This window comes from Propithecus coquereli, unplaced genomic scaffold (assembly GCF_000956105.1).
Source record: "Propithecus coquereli isolate 6110/MARCELLA unplaced genomic scaffold, Pcoq_1.0 Scaffold120, whole genome shotgun sequence".
NCBI classification, from domain to species: domain Eukaryota; kingdom Metazoa; phylum Chordata; class Mammalia; order Primates; family Indriidae; genus Propithecus; species Propithecus coquereli.
Window position 1 is genome coordinate 1,010,934 of NW_012136081.1, and position 21,106 is coordinate 1,032,039.

The following is a 21,106-nucleotide window of genomic DNA, read 5'->3' on the forward strand; positions in this document are numbered from 1 at the left end:
GATAATGTTATTTTACGCTAGGTAACTTTCAGAATACAGCAGCTCCCCACTCTAGTAAAGTAAAACAAGAGTCTTCAGAAGCACTCTCTATACGTTTCAGAAGACAGTCCAAGGAGGCTTCTTGCTCTCAGGTCAGTGGGTGGCCAGGGCTGAGCCGGGGTCTGTGCAGACACTGGAGGCCAAGGCTGTTCCTGCTTGGGCTGGGGCTTGGTTTCAAGGGCTGCGCGGCGAGCTGTGGTGTGGGCCTCTTTTGCTTGCCTCCATCGCTCTCTGGCAGGCTGGCTCTAACCCCGCCTGTCTTTCCTTTTGACCCACAAAACAAATACTCCTTTAGACCCCCTTCCTGGTATCAGCTGTGCCAAGGGAGCCAGCCAGCCCAGGACAGCTCTTTCCACAGTCAAAACCCTGACCTGGCCATTTGAAGAACAGTCAGTAAAAAAGCTACAAATAAGATTTGGTAACCATCTAATATTAATACTCTCCTCCCCCTGGAAGTTTCTGATGTGTTGGTTCTTATCTGCCCTAATATTCTGCTGCTGTGCTACAGTTTTTGACTCAAACAGGAAAAGGGTTAGCCTTCCAGCCTGGCCCCGCACATGTCTTGTACTTCAGGCAGTGGACTGGTGTCAAAGAGTAATCATGCCATCTGGCTGACCCCTGAAGCCCCAGCGATCCACATCCTCAGCCTTGGAATGGCCAGTTACTCCACGAGCGGTCTGTGGTCTGTCATCGGGAGGCCAGCAGGTTCCTCAGGTCACCTGGGGCTCACCTTGAAAGGATGGGGAGGGGGCAGAGGCCAGGAGGGCAGAGGGAAGATGGAGCAGTCATCCTCCAGGGCAGGGCTAGGGGAAGGTCTTCGGTTAAATATCTCCAGAGGTACAAAGAACAGGGGAGTATGTCGGGGCAGTCACCCCCGGAGCCAAGGCACAGAGGAGGTTTGAAATGTCCAGGATAAATAGAACTGCATGGGACTGGAGAAAAGCCAGCTCCATCCCTCTCTTAAAAACAGTTGCCAGTGGCACCAAAAATATATTAATATCTGTACATTGTCATCTTTTAAAAAAGGAAATAAAACCTCCTTGGCACCTTGCAGATGATTTCTTAAAAATGAGGTGATATGTGGAAAGGCCTCCTGTGTGTGCACAGGCGCACACACGCACACAGCTGTGCGCACACGTGTGCCTCTCCTTGTCAGAAGGGCAGAGCCCCCCCGGAACCCTGAGCATTAGAAGCCCTGCCGGGTGGGTGGGCTGTCGCCTGCTCCCCACCATGGTTGCTTTCAGGGTTGCCCTTTGCCAGTGCTCTCGACTCTGTTGTCCACTGGGGACCCACAGCCCCTGCTCTGCGCTCAGAGGCGAGGGCAGCAGGATCCTGTCTCGCACCTCCTCTGGGAAGGAAGTTCTGCTGCCCGGAAACAGTGCTGGTCTCTGAAGGCAGCTGCTTCTAACCGAAGGCAGCCTTGGCCTCAGCCCTTTCCCAAACAGACATACGTCTTCCCAGGCTCAGAGTGGCTTGTGCCCATAAACCAAAAATGCAAAAATGAGCAGAGGTCATTGCTGGGCCCGAGTGAGCACGTGTGCCGGGGGAGGGGTGCTGAGGCGTGGGAGCTCCAGTCCTGATCGCTGGTGTTTGGGCAAGAGGCTGCAGGAGAGTGGACCAGCCGGGCAGCAGGGAGGTAAGCCTGGACCCCCTCGGGGCCTCCGGGAGCATCCCCGGGGCTTATGCCACTCACAGGTGGGAACTGCCCTGCAGCAGGGAAGTCACAGTGTTCTGCAGGGCCACGGCCACCTTCTTGGAGGTCTTGCGCAGCAGCGGACTGTCAGGGTGGTGCTCCTTCAGGTGCAGGACGTGGCCCTCCTGGCTCTCGGACGTGCAGCCACACTCCTCACACACGTACAGCTTGGCCCGCCGCTCCTTGTACGCGTACTTCTGCTGCACGCCGTGGATCTTCTTGAGGTGAGACTCCAGGGAGCAGCGCTGAGTGAAGGCCTTGTCACACAGGCTGCACTTGTAGGGCCGAACGCCTACAGGGAGGACAGGGAGGACAGGAACTGGCATCAAAGACCTGATAGGGGCCTCAGAACCTATTGGCAGTTTCCGGACACAAAGGACCGAATAGCTGACTCTAGGGCAGAGGGATGGACAAAGGCCTGTCCACCACCGATTTCTCGAGTGGCTCTCAAATCCAAAGTCCTAATGGATGAAACCGGGAGGACTTCTGCTCTGAGCTCCAGTGCCTCTCCTGGGCTGCCCTTAACCGAGGGAGAGCAGGGCTCGCTGGAATCTTCCATGTGCCTGGGCCAGGCAGGTCTGGTGTGTCCCTTCCCTGGTGTCAGAGCACCACTCCGATAGCCTCAGGCTTCCACTTACCTGTGTGGGTCCGGACGTGTCTCTTGAGGTCAAAGGTGTCATTGAAGCCCTTCCCACAGTACGTGCAGAGGTGCCTCTTGACGTCATTGTGACACTTCATGTGGCGATTCAGCATGCGCTGGTAGGTGAAGGCCTTCTGGCAGATGTGGCAAGTGAAAAGGTCTCCACTGGGACTGTCCCCCAGGGTCACCTGTGAGTGAGGACAGCATTTGTGACAGACATCTAGAAGCCGGGGCTGCAGGCTGGCAGATAGGAAGACACAGATGCCAGCCCCAGTCCCCCTGAGGAAAGCAGTGTCCACCCTCCAGAGGCAACAGCTCTGTGCCTGTGCCCAGAGGTCAGCAGTGTGGGGGTGGAAGGAACCTTTGGGTCATGGTACAGCTTCCAGTTGGGTCCCCGAGTTCCCTTTCAAGGTTGTCACCAGGCCCTCCTTTACCACCTGCAGAAGTAGCTATTTCATCCTCAACAACTCTCCCTGTTAGAAAGTTCCCCTTAACGGAGGCCAAATCTGTCTATAGTTTCTGCTCGTCCACCCTTGTTCTTCCCCTCAGGACAGGGGAAATGCCCACACCACGGTCTCTGCGGCAGGCATCTCAGGCTGGGCCAGCAGAGGGAGCCTGGAGCCCCGTCACAGGCCAGCCCAGCTCACGCTTTACTCAAGCCAGGCCTGCGTGGCATGGTCTGAACCCCTTTGCCACCCTGAGGACCTTCTGGCCTATAAACCCTTCGATTTTTTTAATTATGTAAAACTTCATATGTGTACCAAAGTGTAGAGACCAGAGCCTAACAGCATGAACCCTGTGCCCTGTCACTCAGGGCCTATCTTATGTCATCTCTGCCTCCCTATTTCTCCCTGGCCTGGGATTATTTGGAGCAAATCCTGGATGCCACCAGACACCTTTGAAATTGTGCTGCCCAGAGCAGTTGCAGCAGCTCTCCAGGTGTGGCCAGCACAGGGTGACGTGCTCGATGCTCTACCTCTGCTAATATTGTGGAGGCTGCTTGTCCTCTGTGGGTGGCCCCATCACTGGCAACTCCTCCTGCAATCCCAGCACCCGTCACTCCACGCCACCTCGGTCACTACCCCTCACTCTGTCCTGCTTTTGGATCCACCTAGTCAAGGCCTTTGGGGTCAGGACTCACTCCCCGGCTCACCTGCTGTCCTGTCCCTTCTGTTCTTACTCCACACCCTCCCTACCCAAGGTCCAGGGGGTGGGAGAAGGGCCTGAGGGTGGCTTAGGGGACCGTGAGCATCGGGTGGCTCTAGCCAGCCAGCCAGCACATGTCAGTCGTCCCCCCACAGTCATAACACACACTTGGCCTCCACAGGCAGGAGAGAAAGGCCCCACACTCCACTGCCAGTTCTCGCCAATCTTGGCACGTAGGGCAGTGCTCTGAGGAGTACCCTTCCGCTAGATCCCTGCTGGCAGAAGCTCCCGGATCCTGGCGCTTTTAGGAACGCAGACCCAGCCAGGGCCAGCCCTGTGGCTTGTGCTCTCTGCCGCCTCGTGTCCTCCTCGCTGCTCATGCTGCTGAATGCAGTGGGGTTGCTTGTCTAGGCCCTGCCCTAGATGCAAGGCCTTGGACGCTGGCGGGCACTGGTGGGCACAGACCTGGGCGAGATGATCGCTGGCACGTGCCTCAGGGGACAGTTAACCACCATGCCTAACTCCAGACCTCTCTCTCAACGCAGCACAAGCAGGAGCCCAGGAGGAAGAGCTGAGCCGGGCTCACATCTGACTGCTTAGCCTAGAACTTGTGTCAAGAGGAGGCTCGTCCTACGGCTCCTCTTGCCTCCTGCGGCCAGAAACTAAACTGAACCGCCCATGGACTCCAGAGAACTTCAGACCTACTCTTCTCCTCCCCATCTGTTCCCCAGCTAAGTTCACTTCTCTGCAGAAACCTTGGCCCCGGTCCCAGGTCAGTCTCTGTCTACGTCTCATTTGTGCCACGTCTCATGGGCTGGACACAGGTGTACACACACTCCTGGTCCTCTGAGACAGTGTGAGAGTCCTCACCTTCATCTTGGTGCGCAGGAAGCCGTGGTCTCTGCTCTGGGGGTCTGTCAGGCGGCCCATGTCTTCCGAGGGCAGCTGGGCCACCACGCAGGGTGCAGGGGCTACACTATAGCTGGCGTCCCGAAGACTCATGTCCAAAGCCAGCGGGTAGGAAGGGGGTTCGGCCACTGATGGTTCCGGCTCCCGGTAGGGCTGTGGTGGGCAGAAGCCCAGGCTGACTAGGGAGAGAACAGCCAGATGAGGGCCATGATAAAGAATAGAGGATCCAGTGGGATTTCTAGATAGTTCTCTGGCAGTGAGCTGGCTGGAACCTGCAGCCTCCGTCCCTCCCCTTGCAGGCACGCAGCAGAGCGGGGCTGCCCCCAACCCACCACACGCTGTACCTCCCTCACACCCTATTAAGGTAATTGTAGGTGACGCCAGCCAAGCGCCACTGCCCGCTGAGTAATTTGTGTCTTAGCGGAACTGGGAGGACCGAGCTGTCCTGCCAATTAGCCCTCTAGAGTTGTCTGCCTGCCCCACCTGGGCCAGTCCCTCTGGATTCCAGGCCCCGTCCACTCTCTGCCAACTGAGGCCCTGTGCCCAAGCATAGCTCTTTGAGGGGCTTTCTGGGGCTCATCCTTGCCCCAGAAAGGTCCCTAGTGGTCTGGGCTGCTCCAAGCAGATTTAGCTGCTGGCTTTGGGGTTTGGGTGGCCCTATCCCCTTCCTCCTGAGGGCTGGCTGGTCCTGGCTGCTACAGCCCATCAGGGCTCCAGGCTCCCCACGCCTAGCTGGGCCAGCTCCGCAGGCAAACAGGCCAGTGGGTGGAGCAGGGAGGAGGTCAGGGAGCAGCAGGTGGATGCGGGTGGAACAGTCTCAGCGGCCTGCCCAGGCCTTCGCAACCCTCCCCCACAGCAGGGACCGCTTGCTCTTGCGCAGTCGGGCTGGGCTCCCTCGGGCAGTGGTGGCGGCACCGATACCTGGCAGCCCTTTGACGGGGCCCCTCCCAGGGCAGACACCTCACACTGAACGGGCCGGGGAGGCTTGGCTTCCGACCACGGACCTAGTCCTGACCAGAGAGGACAAGGATGAGTGCTCTTGAGGGACACAGGAGATGGGGCTCGAAGCTAGCGGAGCTGGGGCAGTGGTCTAATGTTTCAAGTTAGTCAGTGTTTTTCTTCCAAAGAGCCTAAGCTCTATACTTAAAATCTACAAGCTAGGGACATTTTCCAAGCTTCAGAAGGAAAAATCAAAAGGGACCTAGGACAGAAAGGATGAGTGAGCTTCAGAGAGGGGCGTGGGAGGCTGATTTAGGATTTCAGAACCACAGCGAGGCTCTCTGCGTCCTGCGGCCCCAGACCAGTGAGGCAGAGAGTGGGCCGAGGGCACCGGCCAGAGGGCTGCTGCTCTCAGCCCCTCTCCTAGGATGGGTGGGACGTGGGGAAGCGGGAGAACATGACCATGGAGCAAGGGCTCGTATGAAAGCACTGAAGTTTCGGGACAGGCCCCGGCTCTCGCCCCCTCAAAACACAACAAAGGTCTGAGAGGAGAAGAATGTGCCTGCCGCCGCCGCCCAGAACCCGTCCTGCAGGCGCTGGCGTCCGTCTGTCCGGGGGCCTTTAATGAGCCACCTCATTTCAGGTGTTGATTCACCAGTGCCTGGCCCTGGCCTGGCCTCTGAGCTGGTGTCACACCTCTCTGAGCCGGGTGGCAGCCCAGCCTGGCTCCTGTAGCAGGAGCCATCAGGAACCATGGGGCTGGGGCTGGGGCGGGCCAGGTGTCGGCCGGCAGCTTCTGATGCCAGCTTACAAGCTATTGGAGACCTGGGCTGAGAAGTCAAAGCTGGATGACAGCTTCCATTTCTCAATCCAAGTAGAGACAAACAGGAACCCCTACCCTCTTCTGTCCGTGCTGGATGGCATGAGCACGGCCCCTGAGCTGCGCACAGGGGACTGGCTGAGCCTGCAACGAATGGCTGCTCTGGGCTTCCTTGCTCCATGAGAGGGGAGGCTGGGGGTTAGGGTCCTGAGGATCCAAGTCAGTTTGGGCAGAAACCTCTGTCCCTTGCCTGCCTTGCTGTTCCACACAAACCCGCTGTGCTGGTGCTGGGGGCTGGGATGGGGGTGAGCCTGCCTGGTTTGGCTGTGGGCCGCCTCTACCCTGAGAGAGGGGCAGGGGAGGCTGGACGGGTGGTGCCGTTGCCAGGGTGGATATTTGCCTTATCCCACCTGCCCCGCCAAACCTGTCTCCCTGCCACCCCCGTGTGTCCCTGCCACAGCTGCACGCACAGGGAGTGTGCACTGGCGTGCCACCCTGTCACTGAGTATTGATGAGTGTCAGAAGGCAGGAAGCAGAACTGGTTGGGCCCTGCTTGTACTGTCCCGTAATTAGATGTTTCCGGCAAGGTGGTGGCTGCTGTGGCTACTCATCGCCTGCCCACAGCTGTGGAGTGTGGCAAGGCCAAGCCAACCCAGCCCTCTCCCTACGCCCTCGGGGGCTCGTGGGTTCCCCTCCTGTTGGCCCAACTTGCTTCCACCTGGTGATGTTGAGGGCCAGGCCCAGAGCAGAGGAACGGACAACCAGAGCAGAGCAGCTGCTCAGGCAAGGGGCCGTCTCCTACCTTACCCTCTGCAAGTCCCCTCTCTCTCGATTGATTGACAGCTACTGGCCCAACTACTGGACAGAGTGCCAGGTCCTTCCCCATCCAGGGCCTCAGGACAGGGCTGGGCATGAGGCCTGGTCCCTGGCTCTCTGGGGAGAGCAACTGAAGCAGACTCAAGGCTACCCATCCCTCTGGGCCCCAGCTGACTGCATGGGTGCTCGTGCCAATGCTGCCCCGGGGCGTGGAGGGCCAGCTTGATTCAGAACGTGAGGCAGGAACCCAGTGTGTCAGCACAGCCAGGCTGGTTTTCTGCAGCCTTGCTCCCTTATCAGGAAGGGCCGGTGTCCTCCTGCCTGTCTCCCTAGTCCCTGCAAATCAGCTAGCAGTAGCCTGAAAGGATCCAGTGCCAGCCCACTGGCAGAGGCGGGCAGCCCCAGAAGCACATGGGTTGGTCTCTCAGCCTTTTGTTTCTATTCTGTGAACTGCCAGAAGTTCTTTCTCTCAGGCAGTATCTTTTTCCCCTTTCCCAACCATTTTTCACTCATTGTCCACGATGAAGTAAAACTGTGCGCCTCAGCTCCCACACCAAGGTGCCCGGCACGGAACATCTGGGAGCTGCGCCTCCCTGCATCCTCCCACCCTCCAGCCCAGCACAGGCCTGGCAGCCGCTCAGGACTCCGTAGGGTACTTGTGGAAAATGAACGATGATACAGAGGAACCCTGTCCACAGCAATGGCCAGGCTTCCCTCGCCACCGTCCCTGCGGCCAACAGACTCACCCTCACCTGCTCTTTTTCTGGGACAAATGGTCTGGCAGATTTCCATCTTGGGACACCCAAACTCAGGACAAATAACAGCTTGGGTGACAGTACCCTATGGGACAGGTAGGAGTCCCATTGAGCCCAGTTTCCAGGGCCCCAGTTGCTCTTCTATCCCTGTTGGCTATCTGGCTGTCCACTCTCCCAGCCTGGCTCCCTGGAGAGCACAGCAAACATCTCCTTTGCTGCCAAACACTTCCCAGGAATTACTAGAATAATCATCAGAGGCCTAAGCTCTCCCTGCCCGCCACCTCCTGTCACCCCCACACAGGTACTCTGGGGCCCAAAGCTGACTTCCTCAGCCTTTCGGACTAGCAGGGAAAGAGCTGCCCACGTTCCCACACTATCTAGTGGCAGAGTCAGCCTGAGCCATGTTCCCTAATGGCAGCTCCAGTCTCCTACAGCTTAGCCCAGCAACGGAGGGCAGGCGTGGAAGAGGGCGGCCGGGGGCCTGGGGGAGGCCTGGTTGCTCCCAGGCTCAGTCTACCCTCAAGTGCCTTCCTGGCCTTGAGAATTCACGCAGCAGTGCTGGGGCCTGGAGATGCCATTGGTCTACAAGGTGGAATTTACCCCTGGACACAGGTGCCTGAGTTCATCCTCAAGGAACCAGCATTACTCCCTGTCACTCCACAGTCAATATTGACATAACACAGGAGAGATGCGGGGAGGGGAGAGCAGTGGGGGCCTCAAGGTGGCACCCTAACCACTAACCCTTTCGAGTCTTCCCTTTCGAGTCTTCCAGGGCGGATGGAGCCAGCTTCTACCTCTTCCCAGGAGAAAGATTCTGCCCTGGAAGCAGGAACCCTAGAATTCTGCCTGGGGGAGAAAGGCTGGTGTGATTGTCAGACTGGGGCCCTGGATCAGAGTTGCCGGGCTGGGGTCAGGCATCTTTGGCCAGTGTTACCGCCTTCCAGGTGGTCGTCCCTGTGATGCTTTGAGGGTCTCAGAAGAACCTGGCGGGAAGGTCAGAACTCAAATACTCCCATGTTCCCCAGCCCTCCCAGTGCCAACAGGGTCAGTGCTTAGCTGGTCACAACGTGCTGGGAGTCTGTGAGGTGGGGTGACGGAAACGTGCCCAGCCGGCTCCTGGGGTCATGGATGGCTGGTGATGGAATGGCCTAGCCAGGCAGGGGACAGGCAACCACAAAACACACCCCCCACTCTCCAGCCATCGGAAGCACCCGAGCGTGGACTGCGGACGCTCCCTTTCTCATTTCCACAAACTGTGGGAAAACTGTCCAGTGGGCCGCATGGCTTTTAGAGGTAAAAATAAGTTCTGTAATTTCTACCCTTTACTTACCCCACAGGAGTCTCCCTCATCAGAGCGATGAGGGCAAATTCTCACCCCAGCGCTGGAGATTCAACCAACCCCCCACCCAAAGTGCTGGAAGATCCTCCAGAGCAGGTGGTCTGCAGGTCCCCCTCACCTGCAGCAGCAGCAGCAGCAGCAGCAGCAGCAGCAGCAGCGGGTGGCTTGGACCACCCAGAAGCCCTCCCCTGTACCTGATGGATCAGCCCCTGAGGCTCAGATCTCTCCCCTTGACATTCCCCCCACTCCCACTGTGCCACCAGAGCTGTTGGGGGGGGGGAATCACTAGGACGAAAGGAAGTCAATGATTTAAACAAACGGAATTTCTTTGTCCTTTGTAAAAGTCAACACATGATCTGTTACTGATTGAGATGTGAAATAAAACTAAAAATAACAGCACACTGAGTCTGGCTCAAGGCTCAGCTCACCTTTAACACAGTCCAAGTTCAGTTTATCAGATCCCAAGGAGCAGCTAAGCAGCAAGTCAAACACAGGTTGGGGTGGAGGCACAAGCAAGGAAGGGGGCTCCGTCCCTCTGCGGCCCTTCCAGAGGTAGAGAACCAGTCAGCTCGCTGGGGACTTGGTGAAGCCAGAAGCTATACACAGAGCCCTGAGCTGCACCCTGATCCACCTTCGGTGAGCGGGCCACTCATATCCCTTTTTGCCTCAGTTTCCCCAGTGGGGTCATCAGGGCCTTCGGGCACATTCCCTTGCTTTCAGTAGGCTACAGAAGAGGGGTCCAGCTACTTGAGAGCAGGTTAAGGTGAAACATCCCACCGGCACCACAGGCGCTTGGATCCTGGCAGGTCATGCCACAAAGACCTCACCACTACACCACTGTCTCCAATAGCTTATTCAGAAGGGAAACTGAGGCAAGAGCCCTCACAGGGTCGCTCACGGCTGCCCTCACTTCCCCACTTTCCTACAAGGCCTGGGCGGTGCCAGGGAGCCTGCAGATCAAGGGTCAAAGACGGTTGGTTAATTACAACCTCTCCCCCCTCGGAGGCGCTGGGCGGGTGTTCCCGTGCATCCCTGCCCCACCCCCAAGGCCTGGGGAGGGGGAGTAGCGAAGGAAGCTGGCTTTCTCCAAAGACTTTCGTGGGGGCAGGGGAAGGACAGAGGGGCAGAAGTGTTCTCAGGGATTGCAGGGGAAGACGCCACTGGAGGAAGAAACAACTCGGGTTACTCATTCACAGTTGACGCTGTCAAGGCGTCTGCCAAAAATAAACTGGGTGCACCAGCTTCCCCAGGCCTGGTCCCCCCGGCCTGGCCTGGGGTGGGCTCCTTTAAACCGCTCTCCGCTCAATTGTGTCCTTTGCAAGGTTGAAGGAAGTACGTTTCTAACAGGTGCGACACGATCCCACCTTTGTTTTAAGGGCAAGCGGGGTAGGGCGGGCGCCTTCCCCACCGTCTCGGCGCGCTGCGCGGGGACCGCCAAGCCGGAGCCGCCCGACCCTCACCCCAACCCGCCAGCAGTGCTGTGGGGGAGGAGGAGAGACCTATGCAAGAGGCTTGAGCTCTGGGTCTTCTCTTACATTTAGCAAAACCTCCGCCGAAACTCCTGCTCGCTCCCTGCCCCCCAAAGTGGCATCGCTCCAGTGCCCTCCTCCCGCCCCATGAAACTCCCGGCTTTCAGGATTTACGACGCAAGAGCCGAGGGTCGCCAGAGCGGTGACACACCCCGTTGCCTCCCCTGCGCCCCCCGGGCCTGCCGGGCTTCCACCTGGCAGCCCCCGCCCCCAGCCGGCCCCGCTTCCGCCGGCCGGGCCCCCTGCCCCTGCCCCCTGCCCAGGGTCGGCGCCCGAGGGCTAACGGGGCCGCTGCCGCCGAAACACTCGCTCCCGGCGCCGGAGCTGCACCCGCCGCGGGCGCCTCACCTGGCACGTAGATCTCGCCGCGCTCCTCGTCGGGGAGCTCGCTCCAGTTCCTCTTGCACGTGGAGACGCATGGCTTCTTCACCAGGAACGCACGGGGCATTTTCCAACCCTCCTCGCCGGGCACGGTCCGCTTCTGTAACTAGAGCCGGGAGCCGTCGTCCTACCTTTCCCGGGCCGGCTGGGGCGGGTGAAGGGGGCACGGTTCAGGGAAAGAGTCGCCAAGGCGCCCCGACGTTCCACGGCAAAAATAGTGCCCGGACGGCGCGCGCCGTTTCCAACTCCGCCGAGTGTCGCCGTCCTCCTTCCGAACGAGGTTCCTTGCAGCCAGGTGCACCGGGCGGCGGGGGAAGCGGCAGGTAAGCGTCTCCTGGCTCGACTGGCGTCCCCGCGGCCGCTCGGGAAGTCTTAAAGTGCGAGCCGGACGGACAGGTTCACGCTTTATTGGCTCGCGGCGGTGTGTGTTGGTGGCTGGGGCGGGAGGTGGAGGGGGCTGATCTGATCTAATTAGCTTGGAGTGGCCCAGAGAGCGACGGCGCATGCGTTGGGAAATAACGGTGACAACCCACCTATTTGTTACCTGTCGAACCGGTTTCCATTCCGCTGCCGGTGAGGTGGCCTCGCGGCCCGGGCGGGGCTGCAGGGCGGGGGCGGGGGCGGGCGCCAGGCACCCAGTACCCGGCTGCCCAGCCCGCCGGTCCCCGCCCGGGACCTCTGGGCCGGGCGTGCTCGCGTTTGCAAACAGGAGTTTCGGAGGGAGCGGAGTGGGGCAGGGCGGGGAGGGGGCAACGTTATTTGCACCGGCGCTCGCACGCTCCGCGGGTGATGAAATGAACTTGTCCAACTGGGCCCGGCGCGGCCTGGCGCGCCCCGGGCGCCTGAGGAGGCGCGAAGCCGCCGGGCGGGAACGGGCGGCCCGGCCCTCACTTGTTGAACGGGGCCTGGGCCCAGGCGGCCCGGGATCCCAAGAGCCAGGCTGAGCAATTGGTGGTTCAGTCCAGAGGTATTTGCCGGGCGCCGGCTTCGTGCGGGAAGGCACGCAGGGCCGCAGGCCGCTGGGCGGGGAGGCCTGGACGCGCTCGGCCCGAGCACGCCCGAGTACGAAGCGGGGAAGGCTTCGTGGAGGAAAAGGCGTTTACGCTGGATGGATCCACGGAGATCCCGAAAACCCCCAGCGTCTTGGCCATTGGGGCTTACTCACAAAAAGTCTTTCATGTCCCACGTGGGTGGATTTCAGGTGCTCGGCTGCAGCCGAGGACCCAGGCAGGATAAGGCCCAGCCTCCGTGGGAGAGGGCCACTGCGGAGAGCTTCCTCCCCGCAGCCTACCCTGGTTCAGCCTCAACCGCTAGTCATGCTCTGCTCTGTCCCCAGTCCTCGTTGGAGGGATGCCCCTCTCCTCAGAAACCGGAGAGCGCTCTGTGGCCTCCATGAGGCACTTCACTGCGGCACTTCGACCACGGAGGGTCTATTTCACTGGCTGACCTAGTAGGGGCAGGGATGGGACCCCCGCCCCCCTAAAACAAACTAACATTTTAGAGTCCTTCCTCACATACTAAATGTTTGCTGGAGCAGATGAGGGAGAAATGAGTCTGATAAATGAGTTCACACAGTTCAACAGTCAGGAGTCAGAGTAGCCTGCTGAGGGTGGGCTTTCAGGCATCTAGTGGAAGATGATGTTTTTTCAAGCATGGGGAGGCTTCTAGAGGCTCTGCCCATACCCCTCTGGAGCTTGCCCTCAGTGGGTTGGGGAGAGCATGGGCATTGGGGGCATGTGAGCCTCCTCCCTCACTCCTGGAGCCTGTGAGTTTAGCCAAGGGGCTTTCCCTGTCTGTCACTGGCCAATGCTGTCACCTACCTCCTGGGGCTATTGGGAGGGTGATGTGAGCTCTCGCTAGGGGGCGTTTGTGTTGCCCCCTCCCCTGCCTTTCCCAGGGCTCTGCCTTCATGCAACCCGAACTTCCCTTGTCAATCCTTTACTCTGATCCTGGACTTTTTTGTTCAACTGACGTTAAGTGAGCACCTACTAAGTGCTTGTCTTTTGAGGTAAATCCAGGAGAAACAACATTGATGAGCACTGTCTAAGAGAGAAGTGAATTTAGTTCATTCAGTCAACAAATGTTTATTGAGCACTTTTGCTGTGCCAGACCCTGATGGGCTGGTCCTCAGTAGGTGCTCAGTGGATACATGGTGAAGTCCTCACAGATGGCCCTGCACACAGGGGGCAGTCTTTCTCATGTGGGAGCAACCCCAGTGTCCGGAAGGCCAGATGGGGAAGTTGAGTGGGTGAAGCCAGCCAGTGGAACCACGTGCATGAGAGAATCACAGCATGTGGAACGGAGCCCAGGGCGAGGGAGTTGTGTCTGTGCTGTTCACTGCTGTCGCTCCGGCATCTTCAGCTGTCCCGGCACAAAGTGGATTGTCAATAAATATTTCTCGAGTGAATAAATACGCCATTTTCTTGTGTGACCCATTTACCTTTCACGTTCCAATTTTTGGTAGAGACATAGATACAGAGCAAATTTCTTTATTAAAAGGCAAACAGTACTACAAATTCAGTGACAAAAGGCAACTGACAATTGGCTGGGAGAGAAGAGCGTGCAGGGGACTGTGGAGAAAGTGCCTGTCGGAAAGGCAGTCCCAGTCGTGTCATTCAGGTGCAGAAACCCAACATGGCCACGTCTTTCCATTTCCCAAGAGAAGCCAGAAATCTAGATTTGTAAGTGAAATCTACTTATTTTTAAATGTTAGCTCAAATTTTTAAAAAACAAGGAATGGGTCAAACAAAACACCTTTGTGGGTTAGGTTTGACCCGCAGGCTGCTGGTGTGTGGGCTGTGGTTCACAGGCAGCTCTGGAGCCAGACAATGTATGTGAACCCCGTGAACACGGAGCTAAACTGTGAGCCCCATGGGGACAGGCACCTTCTGCTCTGTTCACTACTGTTTGCCCAGCACCCAGCACAGGGCTGGCTAGATGTCATTCTTCCATCTCTTAATTCAGTCAACAAACATTTATTCACACTGACTTTGTGCTAGGCACTGGGAATTCTGTGGTACAAGGCAAAGAAAGAAATAAGGAAGGTGTACAACGTGGAACATTTGACTAGAGCGAGGTGACAGTGGCAGGTGGGGGTTGCTGAATGAGAGTGAGGAGCCAGCTGTGCAGAGCAGTGAAGAGCGTGGCCAGCAGAAGGAACAGCTGCTGAGAAGGCCCCAGAGCAAGAGTGAGCTCAGTGTGTGCACAATGAATCCAAAGGCTACCGGGTAGGGTGGGGGGGAGGAACTGAGGTTGGAGGGGCAGGTGGGCCATGTTGTCACATGAGGCACTGTTAAAACCCAAGTCAGGGGCTGGGCATGGTGGCTCACTCCTGCCTGGGCAACATAGCGAGACCCCATCTCTTTAAAAAATAAAAAAATTAGGTGGGCATGGTGGCTTGTGCCAGTAGTCCCAGCTACTCAGGAGGCTAAGGCAGGAAGATCACTTGAGCCCAGGAGTTTGCGATTGCAGTGAGCTATGAGGACACCACTGCACTCCAGCCCCGACAACCCTGTCTCAAAAACAACTCAGGTCAAGACCCTGACTCTCCTCAGCTCAAACCCTCCAGCAGCTTCATCGCTACTGAAATAAAATCCCAAGGCCTGGCATGCCCTGGCCACTACTGACCTCCTAACCCCCTTCTGGCTGGGTCCTTGGGTGCCAGCCACACTGCCTTTTCCTGCGTCCCCTGAACAGGCCAGAGCCTGCTCCTAGCTCAAGCCTCCTCTCCCACTACTGCCGGGAATGCTTTGCCCTACACAATGACTGGGTGCCCCTCACCATTCAGGTTTTAGCCAGTTGGCCCCTCTTCCAAGAGGCCTCTTTGGGCTGGGCATGGTGGCTCACACTTGTAATCCTAGCACTCTGGGAGGCCAAGGCGGGAGGATTGCTTGAGGTCAGGAGTTTGAGACCAGCTCTGAACAAGAGCGAGACCCATCTCTACTAAAAATAGAAAGAAATTATCTGGACAACTAAAAATATATATAGAAAAAAATTAACTGGGCATGGTGGCGCATGCCTGTAGTCTCAGCTACTTGGGAGGCTGAGGCAGGATTGCTTAAGCCCAGGAGTTTGAGGTTGCAGTGAGCTAGGCTGACGCCATGGCACTCACTCTGGCCCGGGCAACAGAGTGAGACTCTGTTTCAAAAAAAAAAAAAAAGGCCTCTTTTACCACCCCAGCTAAATCCTCGCCCCACCCCCACCACCTCTGTCCCATTACCCTATTCTTTTCTCTCCATAGCACCTTCACTCTGTGAAATTTGGGTTTCTTTTTTGCTGTCTGTTCTCTCCATGAGTACAAGTTCTGCACTTGAGGGAATCCCTTTTAAAACACCATTTTTATAGTTTCATTTATATATAATTCATATACCATAAAATTCACCCTTTTATAAAGTATAACAATTTGCTGGCTTTTATATCCTCACAGAGCTGTACAACCATCACCACTATCTAATTCCAGAACATTTTCATCACCCCAAAAGAAAATCCTATACTTAGCCGTCACTCTCTGTTCCTCCCAACGCCCCACCCCTGGCACCCACTACTCTATCTCTGTGGATGTGCCTTTTGTCCTTTTAAAGCATCCCCATATCCCCAGCACCCAGTGCAGTGCGGACACCTTAGTTGTAGCCCACATTTTACACATGAGAAAACCGAGGCTCAGGGCCCCTCAGGAAACTGACTTTCCCTTTTCCAAGCCTTGCGTGTGGTGTCTCCCCAGAACAGGTGCATGGGGGAGGATGGAAACTCAGCAGGAAGAGAAGAAACACAGTGAGGCCATCAAGTGGAGAATTTGCGGCTCAGCCACCTGGCAGTGGCCCACACCTGGACCCTCGAGGCTGGGATGCCACTCTCCTCCCGGCTGGGCCTGATGATAGGCTGAGCTCTACTCTATGCCTGGCCTGTGCCAGGGACAGAGCCAGCACCGACCTCCCATAGGGTCGCAGACACCTGGGCAGGCAAGTGAGAGCAGGGCCCATCCAGGGACCTGGATACCCAAGAGGGCTGAGGACGGCTGGTGTGGGGGGATGGCCTGGGGCTGTTGGCTGAAGTCCAGGCTCTACTTCTGAGTAGTTCTGGGACTTTGAGTAAGTGACTGCATGTCTCTGGGCCTCCCTTTCCTCATCTGTGAATGGTACCCACCTTTGGTACTTGGGGCTGCCGTGAGCCTCAGCGAGTCCATGTGGTTGCATCCATCAAGTATTGGAAACCACATGTGCGTTCCCTCTCTCCGAACACTCAGCTCCAAGGAGCCAAGGCTCAAATAGGCCGGAGGTTTGCGGAGGCCATGCTGTCAAAGGCTGAGCTGGGGCCAGGCCTCCTGACCCTTGGAAGCCTGTTTCCTCAACTGTAAAAGGGGTTTAATAGTCATTTCTGCCTTACCATGCATGGTGACAGCCGGGGCCGTGCAGTTACAGCACCCTCTGGGCCTCAGACAGGGAAACCAGATAGGCTCCTATTCCAAACTGCCTTCCCTCCCCAGGGCTGCTCTCATCCTGGCCTCTTTCATCTTAGGTTTAATTAGCCAGGCTGCCCCACCCCACTGCCTCTTGGGTGGGAGTCATCACTCCCATTTTATAGATGGGGAAACTGAGGCACCTAGAGGGAAGTGGTTTGGGGCTGCCGCCTGTGAGTCAACTGTGGAGCCAGGGCCCAGAGGAGCCAGGACCGGGCTTTCTGGCTGGACCTGTCCCTCCAGGTGGGTCCCTGTCTCCAGCCCCATGGTTGGCACCCTAGGTACCCAGACAGCTTTCTTTCCAGCATTCTCTACCCCTTAGCTCCCCAGCACCTCCTATCTGGAGCTGCAGCAGGATGGGTTAGGGAGGGGCTTGCACAGCCGGGAGGAAGTGGAGAGGCGAGTTGGCAGCTGCCAGCATGGGGGCTTAGGCCTGTTTCATCTTCAAAGTAACTAATTATGAGCCAGAGGTGTTAGGCCGGCGGGGGGTGGGGTTTGGACGCCCTGGACGCCGTTCTGTGCCCTGGAAACCAGCGGTTATTAGGGCATCTGAACCTGGGTCGGTCCCCTGGACGCCCCCAAACAGCTTGGGGCCAGCCCTCTGGATGTCGAGAGTGCTGGGTTCCAGGCCTGCTTGGACCTAGGTCTCCGACGATGAGGCCGCTCTCCTCCAGGTCCTTAGTTTCCCCGGCTCTGCTAGGCGTCGGCGAGCCCCGTGACCCGCCAGGCCCTGCCAACCCGCAATTCCCCAGTGGATCCCGTTGTTTTCTGGCTTCCTTTCGACTTATGGCCTGCCCCGCCCGCGCCGCCTCGGCCCCTGCTGGCCGTCAACGGCGTGGCCTCGGGCAAAGGTCAGACGCTTCCGCCGGGCGGCGACCCGGGCGCCGGCTCCTCGCCCCCAAGCGGAGCGGGTGGGCCTCCCCCACCCCTAGACAGGCGTCGGGGAAGCGAAGCCAAGCCCTGCGGCGCCCGCCCGACCGGTTCAGCTGGGGCCGCGGTATGCTCTTCCTGCGGGCGCCCTGGGACCGCACCTCGCACGCCCCTAGAGGCCACCCGGGAAGCCCGAGGACCCGCACCCCACGCCACCTTCGGGAACCGCGCGCGACCGGGGCGGGATGCAGTGTGCCCGAGCGCCGGAGGGGGGCGCGCTGGCTGCCCCCTTCACCGGCTCGGCGAGCGCAGTCGGGGCCTGAGCCGCTGTCCGCCAGAGGGCCCCGGGATCGCAGCCCCCGCGCCCGGGAGCCGGGCCCACCCACCTCCGCCGGCCTGCGGCGGTTTCGGGGAAGAGGGGCCTGCCGGCGGGACAGTTACTCAGCCCCAGCGAAACCGGCGAGTCGGCACCTGCCGGCGGCGGGCGGGGAGGCGGCCCCGTTACGCCCGGCCCCCGCCCCCGCCGGCCTCGCCACCCCTGCGCCGCGCCCCGCCCCGCCCCGCGCCGCCAGCCCGGAAGGAGCCGGCCGGCCGAGCGCCCGCGGCGGCTGAGTCAGGCGGTGAGAGCAAGCCCGTTACCGCGGGCGCCGGGGGCCCGGGCGGCGCTGTGGTTTCGGTGCCGGCCGCGGGCGGCCTAATGAGCGTTCCGCACGCACCGGCGCCCCGCCCTGCTTGCCCGCAGGAGCCTTGGCGGCCCGCCCCGGCGACACCCCCGAAAGCTGTCGGTTTCGTCTTGGGACCCGGTGCGGGGTCCCTGCTGGGATCTGCGAGACGGCCCTGGAGGGGGACGGTAGCCCCTTCGGGGGTGGTGGAGGGCGCCCTCTGGCGGCTTCGGGACCCCGCGAGTCTTCGCAGCCGCGGCCGCCGGCCCTACGTTTTCCGTCTCCTCCGCAGGGACCTGTGCGCCTGACCATGGGGCCCCTGAGCCGGGAAGCCTGGGCCCAGCGCCTGGCGGCCTTCCGGGCCAGCCCGTCTGCCTTCATGGCAGGTCCCGAGGGTGAGGATTTGGGTCGCGACTTGCTGAGCGACCTGAGGAGTGAGAAGCTGAGCGAACAGACCAAGGTAAGCCCTGCCCATGTCCCCTCCCTGGCCCATGTGGTTACCCCAGCCTCCCGCGTCTTGAGCCTCATTTTCATGATTCTTTCCTAACCCCCCGTCCCAGGTGTCCTTGCTGGTCCTGAGCTTGGAGTACCCAGTCCAGCTGTGGCCTGACGCCCCTGCAGCAGAGGTGGCCGCCACCTCCCTGTTGGACACCCTGGTTCTCCTACCCCCACGGCTCTCAGCTCTCCGGCGGCTCTTGCTGCTGGCGGCCACCACAGCGCTGGCGGCAGGAGGAGCGCTGGGCCCCACCTCGGGCGCCTCCTGCCGGCTGCTTCCCCTGCTGCTTGGCTTGGCCTCGGGCAGCGACCTGGGACCAGGCTTTGGCCCCACCTCGGAACAGCGCTCCCTACAGGCCACAGCGTGCGAGTGTTTGCGAGAGCTGGAGAGCTGCAAGCCTGGGCTGCTGGGGGGCGCCCTGGGGCTGCTGCGGGGCCTGCTGGGGCAGGCGGGCCCCGTCCAGCCACTCAGCCTGCTGCTGGCACTTGCTCTGCGCAACACCCTGGTGGTCCAGTCCCGGGCTGGGGCTGGCCTGCGGGGCCTGCTCATGGCCGGGGTCTCCCCTACTAGGGATGGTCCCTGGGACTGGACACTAGTTGAAGAGGGTGATGCCCACCTTCAGCCCCAGGCACCCAGCTGGCCGGCAGCTGAGGAGGGGGAGCGTCGCCTTGCAGCTCGAGAGCCCAGCCCTGAGGAGGCTCGGGAGCTTCGGGCTGCTGTGGCCCAGCTTCTAGACACCACCTATCTGCTCACGCCTGTGGCCCAGGCCCAGCTTCTGTGGCTACTGGGCTGGGCCCTACGGGGTCTGCAGGGACAGCCACCAGCGCTCTTCAAGCCACAGCTGGTACGGCTTCTGGGCACAGCACAGCTGACACTCTTGCACGCTGTTCTTGCGCTCAAAGCTGCCTTTGGTGAGGCGCTGTTCACGGTCCAGGATGAGGCCTTGCTGCTCCGCCGGCTCACCTTGGCTGCCCAGCACCCAGCCCTGCCCCTGCCCACCCATCTCTTCTACCTGCACTGCCTCTTGAGCTTCCCTGAGAACTGGCCGCTGGGCCCAGAAGGTGAGGAGGCTGCGCCACTGCTGCTAAGGCCCCAGCTCTGCCATGGTCTCCTGCCCAGTCTCCTACATGAGCCGATGGCCCTCCTGGCTCGCCTGCATTTGCTGTGCCTGCTCTGTGCCGAAGATGAGGAGGAGGAGGAGAAAGGCCTGGTACAGAGCCCTCGGGGCTCCCTGGAGGAGCTAATGGCCAGCTTGCAGCAGAGGGCAGCCCTGGACGGGGGCCCCCGGGCTTTGGCTACTCTCTGCTTCCAGGCCTCATACCTGGTTGCCCACTGCCTGGCTGGGCAACCTACGGTGCTGACACCCTTGATCCATGGACTGACCCAGCTGTACCGAGCCCGGCCTGTGCTGGCTCCCCACTTTGTAGACCTCTTGGATCAGGTGGTCCCTGAGCTGGGAGAGCCTCTGAGGGTGTTGTTGCGGCAGGAGGTGGTATCCAGGCCAGGCAGGGATGAAGCTCTTCGCTGGCACCTGCAAATGCTGGCAAAGGTGGCAGATGGGAGCGCCCAGAGTGCCACCCTCAGCTTTCTACAGGCTGCAGCTGCCCACTGCACAGGTTGGGACCTACAGCAGGCCCTGCTGCGGGTCTGCCGGGCCCTGCTACACGTGGGTGGGGGGGATGGCCTGGCAGACCTGCTGCAGGCACTGGCCAGGCAGCTGGAGGACCCTGACGGGCGGGACCATGCCCGCCTCTACTACATCCTCCTGGCTCACCTGGCAGGGCCCAAGTTGGGGGTAGCCCTGGCCCCCTCGCTTACTGCACCTGCACTAGCCTCTTCGCTGGTGGCTGAGAACCAGGGCTTTGCAGCAGCACTGATGGTGCAAGAAGCCCCGGCCCCAATTCGGCTGAGCATGGGGCCCCGAGAGATCAAGGGCCCACTACCTGTGCTGCAGCTCCAGGTGGAGGCGCTGGAGCCCATCTACTCTCTGGAACTGCGCTTCCGTGTGGAAGGACAAATCTATGCACCCTTGGAAGCTGTCCACATGCCCTGCCTATGCCCTGGCCGCCCTGCCCGCCCTCTGCTCCTGCCACTGCAGCCCAGACGCCCAGCCCCCGCATGGCTAGATGTCCACGCCCTTTACACCACACCCACTGGTCTCACGTGCCATGCTCGCCTGCCACCCCTGTCCGTAAACTTCTCTGACCTCTTTCTGCCTTTCCCCCACCCCCCAGAGGGGGCCGGGCCAGGCTTCTTTGAGGAGCTCTGGCACTCCTGCCTGCCAGAGGGCACTGAGAGTCGTGTGTGGTGCCCACTTGGGCCACAGGGGCTCGAGCACTTGGTGTCACACCACCTGGAGCCTTTTGTGGTGGTGGCCCAGCCCCCCACCAGCTACTGTATAGCTATCCGCCTGCCCCCAAACTCGAGGCTGCTGCTGCGGCTGGAGGCGACCCAGGGAGATGGAGCACCCGTGGCCCTTCGGACTGATGACTGGGCCGTGCTGCCCCTGGCGGGAGACTACCTCCGCAGGCTGTCAGCTGCTGTCTGAGCCCTGGGGAGGCCAAGTGGGGGCAGGACTATGGCCCTTGTGGGGACTTGCCTACTAGGGGTTGATAAC

The 21,106-nt window shown here is 59.8% G+C and overlaps 2 protein-coding genes across 2 annotated transcripts; one reads left to right on the plus strand and one right to left on the minus strand.

The window, feature by feature from the left end:
• Positions 1–1,078: 1,078 nt before the first annotated feature.
• On the minus strand, positions 1,079–11,428 carry OVOL1 (ovo-like zinc finger 1). The gene is made up of 4 exons (XM_012665340.1): positions 10,974–11,428; positions 4,389–4,606; positions 2,371–2,560; positions 1,079–2,024 (listed from the first exon to the last, which is right to left on the minus strand). The coding sequence occupies exons 1-4, from the start codon at positions 11,071–11,073 to the stop codon at positions 1,729–1,731; spliced, it is 804 nt and encodes a 267-aa protein (XP_012520794.1). The 5' UTR covers positions 11,074–11,428; the 3' UTR covers positions 1,079–1,728.
• A 6,747-nt stretch (positions 11,429–18,175) lies between these two features.
• AP5B1 (adaptor-related protein complex 5, beta 1 subunit) lies at positions 18,176–21,096 on the plus strand. The gene is made up of 2 exons (XM_012665330.1): positions 18,176–18,453; positions 18,554–21,096. Exons 1-2 carry the CDS (start codon positions 18,304–18,306, stop codon positions 21,035–21,037), a joined length of 2,634 nt encoding a protein of 877 aa, XP_012520784.1. The 5' UTR covers positions 18,176–18,303; the 3' UTR covers positions 21,038–21,096.
• The last annotated feature ends 10 nt before the right edge of the window (positions 21,097–21,106 follow it).